This window comes from Archocentrus centrarchus, chromosome 5 (genome assembly GCF_007364275.1).
Source record: "Archocentrus centrarchus isolate MPI-CPG fArcCen1 chromosome 5, fArcCen1, whole genome shotgun sequence".
NCBI classification, from domain to species: Eukaryota; Metazoa; Chordata; class Actinopteri; order Cichliformes; family Cichlidae; genus Archocentrus; species Archocentrus centrarchus.
In genome coordinates, this window is record NC_044350.1 from 26,348,222 (window position 1) to 26,369,006 (window position 20,785).

General features: G+C 40.0%; 1 protein-coding gene across 1 annotated transcript in view; it reads left to right on the plus strand.

Moving 5' to 3' along the window:
- The window catches only part of cdh22 (cadherin 22), a 92,235-nt gene that overhangs the window by 10,162 nt on the left and 61,288 nt on the right, over window positions 1-20,785 (plus strand). Inside the window, exon 2 of the mRNA XM_030728988.1 lies at window positions 14,138-14,432. Within this exon, the coding sequence (XP_030584848.1) occupies window positions 14,138-14,432 (295 nt within the window). The remainder of the gene's footprint in view (window positions 1-14,137; window positions 14,433-20,785) is intronic.

Consider the following 20,785-nt stretch of genomic DNA (forward strand, 5'->3'; position numbering starts at 1 on the left):
ATGTTCTCCGTTCTCATGTTGCATCACACTTTCAGGTTTTACTACTGCTCAGTTAGTAGTTAGAGACTTCTATGTAAACTATGGGCAGCTTGCAATTTGCTAGCGACCAATGCACTCACAAGGAGAGGCCTCCTGTGCGACCAAGCGACTGCCAGCACAGTCCAGGAACTGTTTGACAAACAGTCAGGGAATACACATTTTTCCCTCGCAGCCTGTGGTTGTATCATCTCCAATATGACGGACGATTCATGAACATGCAAGAAACCTCTATAGCATATTAACCCTTATATTCTCAGACCAAATTTGACCTGTTCTGACATTTGACAGCAGTAAAAATGCCCTAAATATCATTCTCATGACTTTTCTTAAAGTGGCTCAAAATACACAAAAAAAAATAAAATATTTTTAAAGTTTTATACTGTTGTACAGATGCTACAAATTTTTGTGTACTCCGGCTGTTCAGATTTGACATCCATCTCTTCAGATGGATTTTAGATCCACTAGTATGGATCAAATGAAGGGAAACTGTGGTTTTAGGGAATCTTGAAACTGTGAAATTGTACTATCTGTGTGTATCTTTTATGGAACAGTGGTGACAGAGCTCTAGTGGAACCTTGTTCCCACTGCATTTGCCCAGGTTCCCAGGCAAACAGCAAAATAGTAAAACAACAAGAATGAGCATATACAGTGCCTTGCGAAAGTACTCGGCCCCTTGAACTTTTCGTGTCAATATTTTTTATTATGAGGAAAGGAGGACAATGAGGCAAAAAATGGTATTACTTATACAGCATAAATCGGAACATAAAAGCACAGCACCTCTGTGTCACACAAAAATGAAAGAGGAAAAAAAAAAAAAAAGAGGGGCTGTGTACCATGATAAATAAGGCCTACAGTCCATTTCCTAAAGAGTTTATAACATATCAAATTAAGACAAAAAAATAAATAAGGAAAAAAAAATTTTTTATACATATATATATACACATATATGTATATATGTGTATATGTGTACATATGTACATATGTGTACATATGTACATATGTGTATATATGTACATATGTGTATATATGTACATATGTACATATGTGTACATATGTGTATATGTGTATATATGTGTATATGTGTATATATGTGTATATGTGTATATATGTACATATGTTTATATGTGTGTATATGTGTATACGTGTGTATATGTGTATATGTGTATATGTGTATGTGTATATGTGTATATGTGTGTATATGTGTGTGTATGTATATGTATGTATATGTAGATATATATATACACACATATATATACACACACACATATATATACACACACATATATATACACACACACACATATATATATATATATATATATATATATATATATATATATATATATATATATATATATATATATATATATATATATTTATATATATATATATTATATATATATTATACACACGACAAAACAAAAAGCAAACAGACAAAAAAAAAAAAGAAGTAAGAAAGGGGTGGGGGGGGGGTCCATCAGATATCAGTCAAGGAGTAGAGAGTGAGGAGAGTGGAAAAATGCAAAAAATGGGTACCAAAAAGAAGACGGCATCTTGCCAGTAAAGAGGTAAATGCTAAGATGTCTAATTGATTAGAAGTGAACCGATAGAGCTCAACTGGGAGGCCAAATATGGCAACATGCGGAGAGGGTTTAATAGTCATCGAAAGTATCTCTGACATGGATTCAAAATAGGTCTGCCAAAAGCAGGTGAGTAATGGACAAGAGTAAAACATATGAGTTAAATTGCAGGATGGAGCATGACATTTATCACAATTGTCAGAAATATTGGAATAGAGTTGTGATAGCCGAGTTTTGGAGAAGTGGACTCTGAACAGGACTTTGAACTGTATAAGTGAAAGTCGAGCGCAGATTGAACTTGTATGAATTTTTTTGAGAGCATTGTCCCACCAATCATCTTCCAAATTTAAGCCCAGTTCAAGTTCCCAGGCTGCCTTAACTTTAGAAGTTGGTGAGGGATCCAAAGACAGAATCTCACAATAAACTTTGGAGATGTATGACTTTTGAAGAGGGTCACGGCTCAAAAACTTCTCCCATTGCAGATTCAGTGGTTTGGAGGGAAAAACTGGAAATAAAACTTTGGCACAGTGTCTAATCTGAAAATATCGAAATAGGTGAGAAGGAGGAAGATGGAATTCTAATGAAAATACCATCCTTGTAAAAGTCATTAAAGCATGTCAGGCCTTTATTATCCCATGTCAAAAAGGTTGGATCTGTGAGTGCATGTTGAAACAATTGATTCTTCAATAATGGAGCTAACGTAGATGCTGAGTTAAATTTAAAGTGCCTCCTAAATTGATACCAAACTTTCAAAACAGAGCAAACTACTTGATTATTTGTAAATCTAGAGGGGTTGAATGGAATGGAAGAGGTAAGTAAAGCAGTTAAAGAGAATGGGGAACAAGACAGTGCCTCTAACTTGCACCATGGGAGGTCCATAGATCTAAACAAAAATGAAATTTTGTGGATTTGTGCTGCCCAATAGTACAGTAAGAAGTTCGGAAGTGACAATCCGCCACTGAATTTACATCTGTGCAGTACGGATTTGCGGATCCTGGGTGGCCATAGGAATTGAGAAATAGTTTGATCAATTGTTTTGACAAACTGCTTTGGCAGAAAAAGTGGAAGACAGTGGAACAAAAAAAGAAATTTAGGTAAGATGTTCATTTTAATTGCATTGATTCTCCCGATAAGTGAAAGAGGTAAACTTCTCCATCTTTGGAAGTCCAATTTAATTTTGGACATTAAAGGAAGCAAATTAGCCGAAAAAAGAGAATTTAGTGATCTGGTTACATTGATCCCTAGATACTTAAAGCCAGAGGGGCTCAATTTAAAAGGGATATCACTATGTTTGAGCTGTAATGCTGCAGCATTGATAGGGTAACATTCACTTTTGGCAACATTTACTCTATAACCAGAAAATGAGCCAAATCTCTGAAAAGCAAGTAAAATTGATGATATGGAGAGAGCAGGATCTGAAACGTACAGCAATAAATCATCTGCATAAATTCCAGTAAAAGTGGAAGAGGACCTAAAAAAAACTGACAGGGGCTCTATAGCTAAAGCAAACAATAAGGGGGATAATGGGCACCTCTGTGTAGTACCAGGGGAAAGCCTAAAAAAACTGGATTGAATACCGTTAGTAGAAATGCTGCCATGAGGAGATGTATACAGGAGACGTATCCATGAGATGAATACATTTCCCAGTCCGAACTTCCTTAAAACAGTAAATAAATAGTCCCATTCGACCCTGTCGAATGCGTTTTCAGCATCGATTGAAATCACTACTTCAGGTATTTCACTGGTAGTTTTAGAATAGATAATGTTCAGGAGTGTACGGATATTGAAGAATAGTTGATTGCCCTTAATAAATCCAGTTTGGTCTGATGAAACAATAGTTGGTATAATATTTTCCAAACGAAGTGCCAGAGCTTTGGCAAGGATCTTAGCATCCACATTTATTAAGGAGAGAGGTCTGTATGAGCTACAAAGACTTGGATCTAGGGCTGCAACGATTCATCGATTAACTCGATTAAATCGATTCTAAAAATTTATCGACACAAATTTACTGTGTCGATGCTTCGTTTAAACTCTGCAGCGCTCAGCTGTCTCGGTGTAAGCGGCGCTCCTCACTAGCATTAGCAGCATTAGTGCTGACGTTTTTTTGTGGGTTTATTGGGGGCTGGCAAACCAACATAGAACTGCATTACCGCCACCTACTGGACTGGAGTGTGAATCACTCACGTATACACAAGCACACATTCTAAAAAGCTCTCCGTCGCTGCGATGGATTTCATTTAACACAGAGTGGATCATCACTAGAGTTGCCACCTGTCTCGTAAAATACAGAACCCCGTATGTTACGGGACTCCGTGGAATACGGCTCCGTAACATGCGGGGTTCCGTACTTTACGGGACGGGTGGCAACTGTCGCTGACATGCATTTCCACGCCTCCACTGCTCTCTGTGTGTGTTGTGCTCGCTGAGAATTTCAGCTGCTATTTTTGTCTTTACTTCAGCTGTAGCTACCAGAACTAGTTTGCTAGCGAGCGCAGGCCATTAGCAATAGCGATGGTTCGGTACCGGAAGGCCCGCCCCCCAGGACTGAGGGGCTCCTTCAAAATATTTTTTATACTTTAATCCCTTATTAGTGACTAAATATAGACCTGCAGTAGAAACGTATTTTCGAGAATGCTTGTGAATACAAAGCATTACACCATTACTCACACATGCGCCATGGCTCCCACAGCCACTAGTTTTTGAAAACACTCATAGCAGGCAGCGGTTTTAACTGCGCAAGTGCAAAGAGGCGAAGCTGTGACGGTGAGCTCAAGTAGTGAAAAAGGAAACGTTTTTCCAGCGTCCAAAACAGCAGCTTTTTCTTTTAGTAACCACCATTAAATCTGTGAAACAGCTGGAGGTCCTTCATCAAGCACCTGATCAGCAAGTGTTAAGGTGAAGAAAAGAGAACTTTGTAGCTGCTCCATTCACCGCTGTTTGTTCACATGGCGAGAAACTGCATTACGGAAGTTAAAATATGCAGATAAACTGTTAATAAAAAAAAGTATTTCTTATCCGATTACTCGATTAATCGCTGGAATAATCGATAGAATACTCGATTACTAAAATAATCGTTTTATGCAGCCCTACTTGGATCTTTATCTTTTTTTAAGAGAAGACTGATGGAGGCTTGTGTTAAAGTGGGGGGAAGATCGCCATAATATAATGATTCCTTATATACTGCAAACAATAATGGGAACAGCTTATCCTGGAATTTTTTTAAAAATTCAACAGGAAATCCATCTGGTCCAGGAGCTTTATTGCTTTGCATCCTTCTCATACTGTAGCAATAATAATTTCTTCCATAGTTAGTGGTAAATCAAGTTCCTTAGCAACATCTGGACTTACCATAGGAAACTTAAGGCTATCAAGGAAGAAATTCATTTCGGTGGTGTCAACTGGAAATTCAGACTTAAATAAAGAGGAATAAAATGAGTGAAAGACCGAATTAATAGTGGTAGGATCCTGATGTAATGTACCCATTGAATCAATTATCTGAGGAATCATATGTGAGGCTGCCCATCGACGATAATGAGCAAGAAGCCGACTAGACTCATTGCCATGTTTATAATATGTAGAACGTGATCGTAAGAGAAGTTGCTCTGCATCGCTAGTAGTGATAAGATCAAATTCGGCCTGTAAATCAACACGTTGTTTAAGTAAATTTGGAGAAGGGGAAATAGCAATTTGTTGATCCAGATTGGTGATGTTAATGCTGAGTTCTCGCAATTATGCTTTACGGGACTTATTTAAGTGGGCAGAGTATGAGATAATTTTTCCACGCAAATATGCTTTTAGTGACTCCCACAGTAGTGAATATGAGATTGGGTCTCTCTCATTTTGATTTGTAGCAATAAAATCATCAATCTTAGTTGCAATGAATGTGTTAAACCTGTCATCTGAGAGAAGTAAAGTATTGAGCCTCCACGGTGTTACATATCGATGTTGAATGGGAAATTTGATATCTAATGTGAGAGGAGCATGGTCAGAGATGACAATAGGATGATAATTAACAGTCAGCACATCTGGAATTAATTTAGTATCAACAAAGAAATAATCAATCCGAGAGAAAGACTGATGCATATGGGAAAAGAAAGAAAATTCCTTGTTGTGGGGGTTGTAAAATCTCCAGGGATCAATGCAACCATTCTTTGACATGAAATCTGAGAGTGACTTAGACATTAATGATGGTGTCAAATTCCGTGGGCTGGAGCGATCAAGATTGGGGTCAATGACACAATTCATATCCCCTCCGACTATGAGGAGGGGATATGAATGGGGGCAATGACACAATTCATATCCCCTCCGACTATGAGGAGGGGATTCAAAGATGGAAAAAGTTCAAATAGCTTATTCATAAAATCTGGATCATCAAAATTGGGAGCATATATGTTTACTAATAAGATTGGGACATGGAATAATGTACCGATAATTAAATATCTGCCATTTTTATCTGATATAACATTAGATGCAGAAAACTGCATTGATTTACCGACTAAGATAGCAACCCCTCTGGCTTTAGAGTTAAAGTTTGAGTGGAACACTTCAGAAACCCAGGAACATTTAAGTCTGACCTGATCTTTGGTGCGCATGTGGGTTTCCTGCAAAAACACTAGGTCAGCTTTAAGACGTTTCAAATGGACAAATACCCTTGATCTCTTAAGTGGGCTGCCCATGCCTTTAATATTCCAGCTCAAAAATTTTACAGAAGACCCAGGTTGTGGGCTATTCACAATATTATCATCAGTAGGCATATTTTAAATTTATTACAGAAGGCGGAACGAGAAAGCTGGATGTGTACCACCCCCACCCCCAAAGGAAAAGAAAAAATAACACAAAAAAAAAAACAAAAAACGTGAACCCCCACCAACCCCAAAGCACTTACAACGACCCCATCCCCAAATGATGGGGAACCCAGTGCAAACTCCACAAGGAGTCCCAACCCAAAACCGGATGCTTACGGTTATAAGCACGATAATAGCAGGAAAGTTGCAATTTGAGCTCCCGCAAACTTAACACTTAGCAGCACGGCACAACTAGCCAAATTTAGGTTAAGCAAAAAAACCACAAAATGTAAATTTCAAAGAAAATACAGAACGACAGTGTAACTGAGAGAAAAAAAAATTATCAGTAGTTGTTATGAGACGTCATGGCTTAACCAGAGCTATGTACCTTTACAAAGTCCATTTATGTGTTGAGTGACCTGATGAATGCGTTGGCCTCTTCTGGTGATTTAAACTCCTTCTCCATGCCATTGTGTGTAACCCGGAGGCGCGCAGGGTAAAGCAACCCAAAACAGATCCCCGGGATCTCGCGGAGCTGACGGCGAACATCGTTAAAGGCGGCCCGGGCCCGGGCCGTCCTTGGAGTGTGGTCAGGAAAAACAGAGAAACGCATATCTCCAATCTTGATCCATTGCTGAGTCTTGGCTTGGCGTAATATGTCCACACAGTCCGTATAATAATGCAGGCGAGCGACTATGGGGCGAGGTCGTTCTCCGGGTTTTGGCCTGGGTTGTAAAGTGCGATGGGCGCGGTCCACCAAGGGCTCCTTCTCCAGCCGAAAGGCCTCCATAAGCAAAGTGGCGATTGCTGTGGCAGTGTGAGAGGTGGAAAAATCCTCAGGAATACCCACCAACCGTATGTTATTGCGGCGAGATCTGGCTTCCAAGTCATGACATTTATTGTCTAATCTTTTCAAATCTGCTGACAGCTGTTCCACCTTTGCCTGTAGTGTAGTGACATCGTCGGTGCATGTAGAAAGTGATGTTTCGATCTCACCTACGGTGTCTTTCAAAGCGCGCACATCCGACTGAATGTTTGTAATACTGCTGGTTAGCTCCGACTTCACTGTCTGGAGCTCAGTCTTGATGTTTGACAAGTTTTCGGTCAGGGCTGCTTGGAGTTCGGTCTTGAAAATGGTCGCCATTTCGACCCGAAGTGCAGAAAGCAGATCGGCCTTAAAGGTCGAGGAAGGAATGCCGCCAGTAGCTTCGTCCAAACCGGAGGAAAAGTCACTACGAGGGGGAGATGTACCTTGAGAAGCAGGCCTCTGTGGCTGTGTAGGCGGTTTAACTTTTCGAGGCATTTTGGACAATAAAAAGCCAAAATTCCGTTCAGGACGTATTAATGGGGGGGGCGGGGTGTGCCTGAAATAACTTAATTTTTCCTAATTATTGCGGGAGCTCAGAGAGACACGTCCTACTCCATCACGCGCTTAACCCCCCCTTGAACTTTTCAACCTTTTGCCACATTTCAGGCTTTAGACATAAAGATATAAAATTTTAATTTTTTGTGAAGAATCAACAACAAGTGGGACACAATCATGAAGTGGAATGAAATTTATTGGATGTGTCAAACTTTTTTAACAAATAAAAAACTGAAAAGTGGGTGTGCAATATTATTCGGCCCCCTTGCATTAATACTTTGTAGCGCCACCTTTTGCTGCAATTACAGCTGCAAGTCGCTTGGGGTATGTCTCTATCAGTTTTGCACATTGAGAGACTGAAATTCTTGCCCATTCTTCCTTGCAAAACAGCTCGAGCTCAGTGAGGCTGGATGGAGACCATTTGTGAACAGCAGTCTTCAGCTCTTTCCACAGATTCTCGATTGGATTCAGGTCCGGACTTTGACTTGGCCATTCCAACACCTGGATACATTTATTTGTGAACCATTCCATTGTAGATTTGGCTTTATGTTTTGGATCATTGTCTTGTTGGAAGATAAATCTCCGTCCCAGTCTCAGGTCTCTTGCAGACTCCAACAGGTTTTCTTCCAGAATGGTCCTGTATTTGGCCCATCCATCTTCCCATCAATTTTGACCATCTTCCCTGTCCTTGCTGACGAAAGTAGGCCCAAACCATGATGCTGCCACCACCATGTTTGACAGTGGGGATGGTGTGTTCAGGGTGATGAGCTGTGTTGCTTTTACGCCAAACATATCGTTTTGCACTGTGGCCAAACAGTTCGATTTTGGTTTCATCTGACCAGAGCACCTTCTTCCACATGTTTGGTGTGTCTCCCAGGTGGCTTATGGCAAACTTTAAACGAGACTTTTTATGGATATCTTTGAGAAATGGCTTTCTTCTTGCCACTCTTCCATAAAGGCCAGATTTGAGCGGTGTATGACTGATTGTTGTCCTATGGACAGACTCTCCCACCTCAGCTGTAGATCTCTGCAGTTCATCCAGAGTGATCATGGGCCTCTTGGCTGCATCTCTGATCAGTCTTCTCCTTGTTTGAGATGAAAGTTTAGAGGGCCGGCCGGGTCTTGGTAGATTTGCAGTGGTCTGATACTCCTTCCATTTCAATATGATTGCTTGCACAGTGCTCCTTGAGATGTTTAAAGCTTGGGAAATCTTTTTGTATCCAAATCCAGCTTTGAACTTCTCCACAACAGTATCTCGGACCTGCCTGGTGTGTTCCTTGGTCTTCATGAAGCTCTCTGCACTTTGAACAGAACCCTGAGACTATCACAGAGCAGGTGCATTTATACAGAGACTTGATTACACACAGGTGGATTCTATTTATCATCATCAGTCATTTGGGACAACATTGGATCATTCAGAGATCCTCACTGAACTTCTGGAGTGAGTTTGCTGCACTGAAAGTAAAGGGGCCGAATAATATTGCACGCCCCACTTTTCAGTTTTTTATTTGTTAAAGTTTGACACATCGAATAAATTTCATTCCACTTCACGATTGTGTCCCACTTGTTGTTGATTCTTCACAAAAAATTACAATTTTATATCTTTATGTTTGAAGCCTGAAATGTGGCAAAAGATTGAAAAGCTCAAGGGGGCCGAATACTTTCGCAAGGCACTGTGTGGTGTCACAAGAGCTGCACCTGCAAGCAAGGGCCTGCAATGTAACTAAATAATCTAGAAATAAATAAATAATTAATACAGCCATCTATAAATTTTCTATTGCTTATATGGGTCCAAGCAGAGACACCCAAATCTCCCTCTCCCAGGCTATGTTTTCCAACACAGGCATTCCCAAGCCAGCTGAGACGTATAATCTCTCCAGCATGTCTTGGCATGCCAGAAACACATCACCTAGGAGGAGTCCAGGAGGCATCCTCGATATCCCAACAACCTCAACTGCCTTGTCAATGTGGAGAAGTAGTGCCTCTACTCTAAGCCCCTCCAACTTTAAGCTCCTCATCCTATCTCAAAGGGAGAGGCCAGACACCCTGCTGAGAAAGCTCATTTTAATAAGGAGAGATCATTTGGAAGAATTGAGGATGATTTATTGAGATACAGGATTCAATTAAGCTGTTTGGTGATGAGACTCTGATGACCCATCATAGCAAAACAGAATCTCAGCAGTGACAGGAATTAGGACACAACCCCTCAGAGTCTAGATGCTGGTGATGGTGAAGATGAAGATGGAGGCTTCGATGGAGAGCTGAGTGACCGGGGCGAGGCAGAGATGGGGAGGAGGCGGGCTGCACGAATGAGAATCTGAAAGGCAAAATGACATAGGAGCACTGAGATTTAAAGTATGGAGAATGAAGGCTGATTTTTGAGAAGGCAAGCAAGAAGATAATAGGACTAGAGTGATGATGTCAGCCTTGAATTTGACAGTGTGCGAAAGTGGAAGCGATGTAAAGAATAGACTTGCAGCCAAACACCCAGGAAAGCAGGCAGATGAGTGATTACAGATTTTCTTTATTGAACTTACACATAAGCTTCGACCTCCACTAGTTATTCTTTTTTTCCCTTATCTTACTTGTTTGTTAGATAATTATGCTCTACTACCTTTCTTTTGCTTTGACATGTTATTGAAATACTTGCAGTTTCATCATAGATTGGAACTACCAGAAGTGATCAGTTGGAGTTTAGCTTGTGGCAATGAATTCCCATGATGACCCATTTTCACCGTGGGAAAGAAGTGCAGTGCCCATGGAAATTTTTCAAAATGCAAACCCTACATTTTACCCACCATAAAAAGATTCTCTGTTGTTGTGTGTCCTCAGTATGTCCAAAATGCTCATAGTTTTGTTCTCTTTGTGCTGATTGAAGTAAATTAGGCTACTGGTGTGGTTTCCATAGTTCCTGTGAGCATGCTGGTACTTTGTTTGCTATGAAACCTGCCCATTACTCGAACCTTGTCAACTCATACTGACAAAGACTACTCATAGTCTACAAGGAAGCTACAAAGTTTTTATAATTACCTTGAGTTGGATTAATTTGAATTCCTTGTTTAGTACTGATTTAAAATATGTGTTGTTTTTGTGGGCATGTTTTAGTACATATGGACAATTTCAATACCAGTGATCTACCCAATGAAAAACTAGCACACCAAGTTCAAATGTATAGAATTTTAGTGCATGCCCCCCCCCCCCCCCCCCCCCCAAAAAAAGTAGAAATAAAGAAAAGTTGTTTTAAAGAGTTCACAAATGATGCAGCTAAAATGTTATGCTTACCAGGTGTAGAGAATGTGTAGAGAATGTTCCTTTTCTTGGAAATTTGTTGTGCACTTTTGCACCTCTGGTCATTTTTTATGAGTGACATCCTGGCTCTGACCTTTAGTTTGCAGAGAACAACTTAGCTAAGCGTAGTGCGTATGAGTGTGTGTCTGTGTGTGTGTTTTTCAAGCTGCCAACTTAAATCACTCCAGTGAGGATAGACTGACAGAAGGATGGGGATAGCAAGCCTGAGGGGGGCAGAAATTACATCATCCCTGCAGAATGGTGATCTATCTGTGTGTGTGTGTGTGTGTGTGTGTGTGTGTGTGTGTGTGTGTGTGTGTGTGTGTGTGTGTGTGTGTGTGTGTGTTTGTGTCCATGTGTGCAAACAAAAAAGCAAAAACGTCTATAGGACTTCTTTGTAATCACCTAGGGTTCCCTTAAACAATCACAGTCATGTAAATAGCTCTACTTAAAATGTGTTGGGTGAAACTCTACACCTAGGTGACCTAGAAAAATTAAGCTTTTTAAAATCTCTTTGACATAGTAAACCTGTACCAAACCAAGTAGTATTTGTACCTAAACTTAAACAGACAGATTGAAAACTGAAGTAAACAGTGAGTGAAAGTGAAGCATAAAAATATTCTTATACTGGACTTGAACTCTAGTCTCTGAGTGCTGTTCCACATATAAAATAGTGCACTCAGCTGATGGTTAGTCACTCGTGGACATTTCAGGTTCCTGTTCTAGGGAACATTCTAATTTAATATATTTACCAGCCCAAGGTATGTCACTCAGTGGAGTTATTTTCACTCATTGTTGAATCGAAATTGAGAAAAATCTAGCCCTGAACCAACCTACTTTGTGTCAATAATGTTTATGTCCCCTGTGGTTGCTACAAGTCACTGAGGAGATTCATGGACATCTATGATTGCTCATCATAACAGTGTTCTCCGTGTGGGCACCCCTTGTGTCAACAGTTGGGCGTGACCTTTTGCCTTCCTTTTTTTTGTTTTCCTATATTGTCGCATTTTCTAAATCACTGCTTTTGTTTCGGAAATTCTTACATAGGTCATTATAGACATGCTTTCATCAGTTGTTTTAGATAGTAGCAAACAAACAAACCAACAAATAAGCAAAAAACTGAATATAATTGTTTAATTGGAGGACTTGTTGTGCCAGCATTTGTGGAACTGAAGGAACACAAGATGGCAACACTCCACACATGCACTCTTTCTAATTTGGAAATAGCAAAAGCGGGTGAGTCTGGGGGAAAGATATCAAGTGGTGGAAGTGTGTGCTCACTTTTATTGGATAACTTTCACAGTTTGGACCAATGAAACATTCTTTTTTCCTTTTCTTTTATTCTTTTTTATTTCATTATAACTGAAATATTGATACCTCCAAAGTGTCCAGCAGTATATTTCCACTGACTATTCATGTATTTGTCTTCAGGATGATTCAGAATGGGGAGAAAAGGCAAAAAACAGACAGATAAAAAGGAAGGAGAAAATGGATGATGGAAGCAATATCAAGGCACAGGCTTGCATTATTCCATGGTTTTACGACAAATACTTAATGAAAATCCCTGCAAGGGTGATAGAAGCCTGTATTTAATTAAGTCTTTATAAAATATTAACCAGGGAGGCCTGGGCGATTTCCCCTCTCCTCTGGTCTGTTGAGTAGATTGAACCACAGTTACACTGCATAGGCAGCTCTGAATTATAATTTTAGATGGAAGGTGAGTTAAAGGGAGAGGGCGCAGGAGCAAGCAGGTCTAATGTTCACTGAAGAGCCAAAGGGGAGTTTAGGATGGGGGACCAATGCATCTCCTATTGCTACCCCTGGAATGTCTTCTAATCACATTAGGGGAAACTATAGCTTTGATTTATAAGGGCTCTTTTAAATTCACTTTTCAGCCACAGCACCTCCATGTCTCAACGTTTAACAGTCTTTGAATGACTTTGATCTCCCAATTTGGGCGTCACAACCTGTGAAGGGCACAATGTGCAGAAAAGGTGTAAATCATCACAGGAACTGTGGTGTCTTTTTTCACCACACTGATGATGGCTAGTCTTCAGGGAGCTGTGAGAAGGACTTAAGCTGAATTTGCCATCCCGAAAGAGGAAAAGTCAATGGATGGATGAAATATATACATTTATTTTGGTCATGGTTGATGACCAAATGTCATTTTTGTGTGTGTGTGTGTGTGTGTGTGTTGTCAGTTTTTCAAACCATTATTATTCACAGTGGTTAAAACAAAATAAGATACTTGCCAAATGTGTGAAAGAATAATCTCAACTCAGAGGTTCACTTCAGATTTTTTTCTAAACTTTCAACAGTTTCTAATACTTTGAAGTGTCATCGACTGTGGACTGTCAGCCATGTGATAAAAAGTGGCCAAACAGAACTGTAATCCCTGTCTTGGTTCAAGGACAGTTTTGCAGTTCGATTTGATTGGCCTCAATCTCTCCGTCTACTAGGACAGGGTTCTTAGTGCTGTGAGCAGATTTCTCTTGGGGTTCACAGACACCTCTGTTATCTGTGTCAAACTGTTCAGTTAATGTAGAAAGGTTTGCATTAGCCTGCCTTCAAATGCAGTCCAACAAAGTAGTACTTGATTGCAATCTGAATAAATTAATACAACACTGGTAAAGCAATATCTAATAAAAGGAAAACAACAGCAGTAGCAAGTTAATTACATTAAAGTGAATCATTTCTTTTCAACTGAGAGAGTTGAAAACAGTTAATGTTATTTACATATTAAAAAGCAAATGTGATTTGGTGTTTTAAACAAATTACAACTTTTTTCAACATTCATCTAACTTCCTCAGTAATAGATATTTCTCATAACTGAAACAATGGCTATTAATGCCCAAATCTAACCAGAACCATGCTTATGTTAATATTACTAGATATTGTGGGGAAACAAAACACACACATTTGGTCACTGCAAAATTGTCATTGTCAGTCTTCCACTTGACAAATATGTTTTGCTCATAACAGGGATAAAAAATATTACTGTCCATATATTTCTGTGCATTTGTAACAAAGTGTAAGGAATAGATGTCACGTATTAATTTACAGCACTCTGCATTTATTTACAGATCCATACAGACTCTGACGAAGGTGAGGGCAACATAAAGTACACTATCTCTGGAGAAGGAGCCGGATCCATCTTCATCATTGACGAGCTTAAGGGAGACATACACGCCACCAAGAGACTAGACCGAGAGGAGAAGGCTTTTTACACTCTTCGAGCTCAGGCCCGGGACCGGCTCTCTAATGACCCCCTCGAACCAGAGTCAGAGTTTGTCATCAAGGTCCAGGACATCAATGACAGTGAGCCCAAGTTCTTGGAAGGTCCCTATATTGGCAGCGTGGCAGAGTTGTCACCCATAGGTAAGTCAGGAAATGTGTAGTGTGGTCAGACAGGAACCATCTGGATAACTGTTTGAGGCTCTGTACACAGGAAAGCCCAAGGGGGCCTATACTGAATGGAACAGCACGTTTTATTACAGCTATTTTCATGATACATAAGTAGGGTATGTGAGCTTTTTTTATGTGCTCAAGGGAAGGTGTAAAATGCCAAGAAGAGCAATATGTTAAAATTCTCCTCCACAAGAGAGATGGATATGTGAAAAAGCAGATAGAAGATAGATATGTTAAATGAAAAAGTATTTGGCTTCAGTGAATGTATTCTCGATAGTAGGAAGTGGGATAAATACACGGAGCTATAACCTGTTCTTTCCAGTGAGATGGGAAATGAAAGAAACAGTGCAGGCATATGGGGAAAGTGGAGGCAAACAAATTGCATTACTCTAAGATAAGCTGTGTTCTAACAGTGTTTTGAGGCAAATGATAAAAGGGAGAAAAGGAGGTAAAGAGGAGAGGTGTTCCAAAAGTGCAGTTAACGGGGTACACTGCCAGTAAAAATGACACTACAACGCTTTAAATCTTAACCTGTTTTTATTGTGACCAACTGTATTAGCAGCAACCCGTGGATGCTTAAAATGATCTGCAAAATGGAGAAGACAGGTGAATGAGGGTGTCAGGGGCTTCATTAGCATGGTATTAATGCCAAAGAAACAGTTGATGTTTAATAGACAAAATTCTGTTTAGCTGCCAAGCTATATCACCATGCACGCTCCAAAGGGTTTGTGTGATACGGGTGTGTGTGTGTGTGTGTGTGTGTGTGTGTGTGTGTGTGTGTGTGTGTGTGTGTGTGTGTGTGTGTGTGTGTGTGTGTTCATGCATATGCAGTGGAGGCGGGGGTGCTTCTTGTTTGAGTGACTCCAGGAGTGGTGCAAAATGGAATGGCTCTTTCCTGTTCAAGCCTGATTGGAATTAATTCCTGCTTCCTCAGCATGATTCAAAGCATGGGCATTTCTGCCTACATTGCTCCCTAAAACTGAATGGCGTGTGTATGCATGTGTGTGTGTGTGTGACCAGGTGAGAGAAAGGAAAGTGAAAGTTAGCAAAAACAGGAGCACAATAAATAGAAAAGAAATAAATACAATTTTAGAAAATTATGCAAAACCCTGGGGAGCAAGAGAATTGTCCTCAAGAGTGAGATGCCATCTTAAAAGCCATGCTTGATTAATATTAGTTTATGCACTCTTAATGATCATAAACCTTCCACCTCTGTTGCTATCCCTTATTTGACCCTGTTCCATCTCATTTAATGTACACAATAAATAAGTGGGCAGTCCATGTTTTATACATTGTTATGGAGCACTAACACTAGTGAGGCAACAGTCACCAGTTACATGTGATCAAGCATTCTCCTGGCCTGTCCCTGTGTCTTTTCTTTTGAACACCTTGACTGGCACATGTCACTCACCAGCCCATGACTTTTGCTGCACATTTCCCTGTTTGGCATTTAGTTCAGTCTTATACTATCATAAGTTTATTATAAAAGTACAAGACTTGTGATCTTGCATGAATTTCTTAAATCACAAACCTGGCATGAAAAAAAAAAAACCTAGACAAATACATCTGTGAGCTATTTATAATAGGTAAGACAAAAAATACATTTCCAGTGCTTTTTATTTTGTATTACTTTGAACAACTCATGTAGAATCTTACTGCTACAAATGTCTCCTGGAGCACCAAATGTACTAATCTGCATTTAAAAAGAATCTCCAACAACAGCACATCTCACACCTGTCTGAATATTTGTTCAAACCTACAGTGTCCAGCCAAAAATACAATTTTTTTTTAAATAAACTCTTTTTCTATTATGTCTGTGTAGATTCTCAGTTATCCAGGTCATAGTAGTCTCTGGAGCTTGAAAAAGGCGACTGGACTTCTTTTTGTTTCTTGAAGACGTTTCACCTCTCATCCGAAAGGCTTCTTCAGTTCTCAACCAAATGGTGGAGAGACCCAGGTATTTAAACCCCTGTGGGCGTAGTCCCCTGGAGGTGGTTATGACCCTCTATTGATCATGTGCGTGAACACATGTGCCCAGGTGTGAAGGGGGCGTGGGTCATATTTAATCAGTGGTTTCAGTTGAAACCAACTTAGGACTCCGCTCCATTGTTTCCTGTGGCCTATTGAGGTCACTGGAACAAAGGTGTGAATGGGGGTTGAGACGTCTGGGAAGGGAGCTCAGGACAGCACTGTAAGCGGGGGAAAGTTGGTGACGTAATCCACCTCCTCTGTTCAATGATGGTTGTTCACAGTGGACATAGATGGCTTCTTTCACTCCTCTTTCAAACCATCTGTTTTCCCTGTCCAAAATGTGGACATTGGCATCCTCAAAAGAGTGCCCTTTTTCCTTCAGATGCAGATGTACTGCTGAATCTTGTCCTGTCGAAGTGGCTCTTCTATGTTGTGCCATTCGTTTGTGAAGAAGCATTGGTTTCACCAATGTAGAGGTCCGAGCACTCTTCACTGCACTGAACAGCATACACTACATCGCTGATCTTGTGTTTGGCGGGTTTGTCCTTGGGATGAACCAGTTTTTGTCTTAGGGTGTGACTTGGTTTGAAGTATACTGAGATGTCATGCTTGGAGAAAATTCTTCTGAGTTTCTCTGACAAGCCCGACACATATGGGATGACAATGTTGTTCCTCTTGTCCTTCCCATTCTGCCCACAGGGGTTTAAATACCTGGGTCTCTCCACCATTTGGTTGAGAACTGAAGAAGCCTTTCGGATGAGAGGTGAAACGTCTTCAAGAAACAAAAAGAAGTCCAGTCGCCTTTTTCAAGCTCCAGAGACTCTTTTTCTATTAGTTTTATTGCTTTTTGTGTCCTGCTTAAAGGTCTGTAGTAGGAACAAATGACCACAGGGTAGAGCACTATAGAGAAGAGATTTGAAAACATTTAGGAATGTACAAAATGTTGGCTTTAGCCTTTCTAGGAAAAAAGACCTGTCTTTCTCCTTTGTTAATATGTCTCTTGACTTTTCTCAGAAATCATTCAGAATTTGTTTTAATTTACTGCAGATATAAGTAGCCTCTTTTTTGTTGCTGCTCTGTTTCTTTCATGTGTTCCCAAGTATTCTTTCACACCTTGGCGCATGTGATTATGCACATGAACAATAGTGGGTCACAACCAACCCCAGGGGACAACCCCCACTGGGGTTTAAATACCTGGGTCTCTCCACCTTGTGGTTTGAGAACTTAAGAAGCCTTTCAGATGAGAGGTGACACGTCTTCAAGAAACTTGAAGTCCAGTCGCCTTCTTCAAGCTCCAGAGACTATTCCCAGAGGAATTTTAACTTTATGCTCTATGAGCACGTTGAACATGTGCTGACATCTGTTGTCAACTTGATTTGTCTTTTTCTTTGTAAACAAACCTTAGTACCTCCTCAAAACCCAGGTAGAATCAACGTTTTTATATATTTTGGACACAGCTATTGTGATATCCCATGATGGAAGCAGGTTGCAAACATTAACCACACCACTGATATGCTCACTGTGCTGTTTTACGCTCAGCCATATAGCCAAAGTACCTTGGAGCATGTGAGGCCATAACACTATGAAAGTAATCAGGGCTCAACTGCCAGAGGCATATTCATCTTTACTCCTGTCAAGTCTCCCAGTACTCATCTTTGTCATAGCCTTAGAGCCTTTATGCTTGTCTTGCCCCTTTTGCTAAGGCTCCTGGTCTGGTTGCCTGTCTGTCTGTCTGTCTGTCTTTCAGCATGCTCAGCATTTTCTTTCCCAAAAAATAACAGTTTTTATTAGGGCTGGGACTTGATTAAAAAATTTAATCTAATTAATTAGAAGCTTTGTAATTAATTAATTGAAATTAATCGCATTTCAGTATTTAACATGAGAAATATTGATTTAAGTTTGGTTGATGAATGAATCAATATACATAAGCAACCAGGGGCTGGCTGGGGTTAAAATTCAGCCCGGGAGCTTGGTTTGGAGGCGCAAACCGACAAACCATAATTTTAAGACAAGAGAACTTTATTTGCAGGTGTGGACTGCACCTGTGGCCACGAGAGCTGTGCTTAATTGGGTTAAAAATAAAAATTCTGATCACTGGCCGTTCGGGAAACCTCCCGAACCTCCCGATGGCCACCACGCCCCTTTCTGAATGAGTTATATCTGTGTTTAACTTCCACTCAGTGGTGAAAACCAGCGGGAGGTTGAAAATGATGTGACCGCAGTCGGACGTTCTCTCTGGCTAAAGCGAACCTCGATAGTCCGGTCAGCTGACAGCTAGCAAGGTGAGCTGCTGGTAGAACAGCGGCAACAGACAGCTATGAAAACGGTGGAACACTTTTTGCAAATAAGCGATATGAATTTGGACACAGCTCATCACGCTTATCACATAGTGCGTCGATATAATCTGTATGCCTGGACTCCTGCAGTGAGAAACGGTGCAAAGTGCGATTAAAATGCGTTAAATTTTTTAATTTGTTATTTTCCCTGTAATTAATTAATTGCAATTAACGCGTTAAAGTCCCACCCCTAGTTTTTATATATTAAGCTTGTTTTTCAGTGTTGGTTAAAGAGAAAATAGGACAATAATTAGGAGTGGTGAAGTTGATGATGAAGCATGAAGGTCTGAGCTCTGTGTTGTCCTGTGGAAAATGTGTGTCCAGTGAAACTGCTGTCTTAAATTAGATTTGTTGTGCATGGATGATTGAATGTTGTTTTGAGAGCCGTGCATACCTTTATGTTGGGACAGAAGAGGGAGCACAGAAAGCTACTGGTGTCCTCCAGCTCATGATGATAAAAACTGTGAAAGATCGATTTGAAGCTAGAGGACACCCTGCAGTGAGCACAACCAATACGAATGCTTGAGCTGACTGTACAGTGCTGCTCAGTTCTTAATTGTATTAACTGCCAGAATATTGATTCATTTTCTACTTAGATTTTTACTGATTTCAAAAACTGCTTTTCTTTTTTTTTTTTTTTCTACAATAATGGAACAGTGCCACACAGCACCCTGAGAATACACTCCAACATGAGCAACCGGGGCCCTAGTCTGTATATCCTTCCAGTTGCTTTTAGCAAGTTGTGGAATGTCAGTGATGGTGATGATGTGTTGGAGCAGTCAAACCTCCATCTGCCTTTTGTTTATCATCCTTCCGTATTTATATTACTATTAAAATGCAGCCTTTCTCAACTCAATCAGCAATGACTGCTCACCACCATTTCCTGTGACTAACTGCAGCGTATGGTGTGGTGTTGGTTTGTGTGGCCTCATTACTCTGATCTTATTTCTGCAGAAAAGTTGCATACTGTCACACCTACAGTAATCTAGGCCTATAATACACACAATGTACATAAAAATAAATGTAAATATATAATTGCATTTTTCCTAAAGATCATTTGAGGAGTTGGTTGGATTTAATTTCTGAACTTTTTAAACACAGAAAGGTTTCAGTTTTTGCACAATAATTGTAGAAAATAAAATAGTCTGTGTTACAAGTGACATTTTTTTTTCATGTGTTTCTAAGTTCTCTAGAGCCAAAGTAGATAAAAAAACTTATTGTATTCTGAAATAAAAATGGAACATTATAGGTTTGCTTGATTAATGGCTTCTCACTTACAAACCTTACAGGTCATCATTCTCTTTATAGCTCATCCTCCTCTGTATTTTCTGTACAAAAGTGGACCCATAATAAATGTAAATCACCTGCAATGTTAAAAGCTAATGTTGCCTCACGTCCATTTGTAATATAATGTTAGAGGTATTGGTCTGTCCATTTTAAATACCCATCCTTCCATTATAAATTATATGTAATGTATCTTTGGCAGAAAGCCCTGTGCCACCCTAAAACTACCAGCAACTTTTACTGACTGTACTTAATGTAGCATAATGGGTTAAGGTTCTAAAACAAGAGGTATATATGATAACCTCAAAACATTTTGTATTTGATTAATAGGCTACTTAGAAACTTACTGTGATATACTAACTACATCTTATCTTGGTCTAACAGACCCTGAGCAGCATACATCTGTGCAAAAATGCAACACTGGCACTTTGTTGCCATTTAAAGTTTGAGGGATTCTTGAAGCACTTTTTCTGAAACCATTAACACTTCTAGCCAGTGCAGTTGTACAAATGTGATGCAAATCTATAAACACAACTCACTGCTTTACACTCATATACTAAATTCCAGGTAATACTTTACATGCTGCCCTGCTCAAGACTTCAGGTGTGGTCTATCTCACAAAGAATGTGCACAAATGTCTTAGTGGTTTCCATTTGATTTTTGTTGTTTGAAGACCACCCCCTTTTGTGGGGGTGGTCATGGAGGAAGGAACAAATACACTGACCTAATATA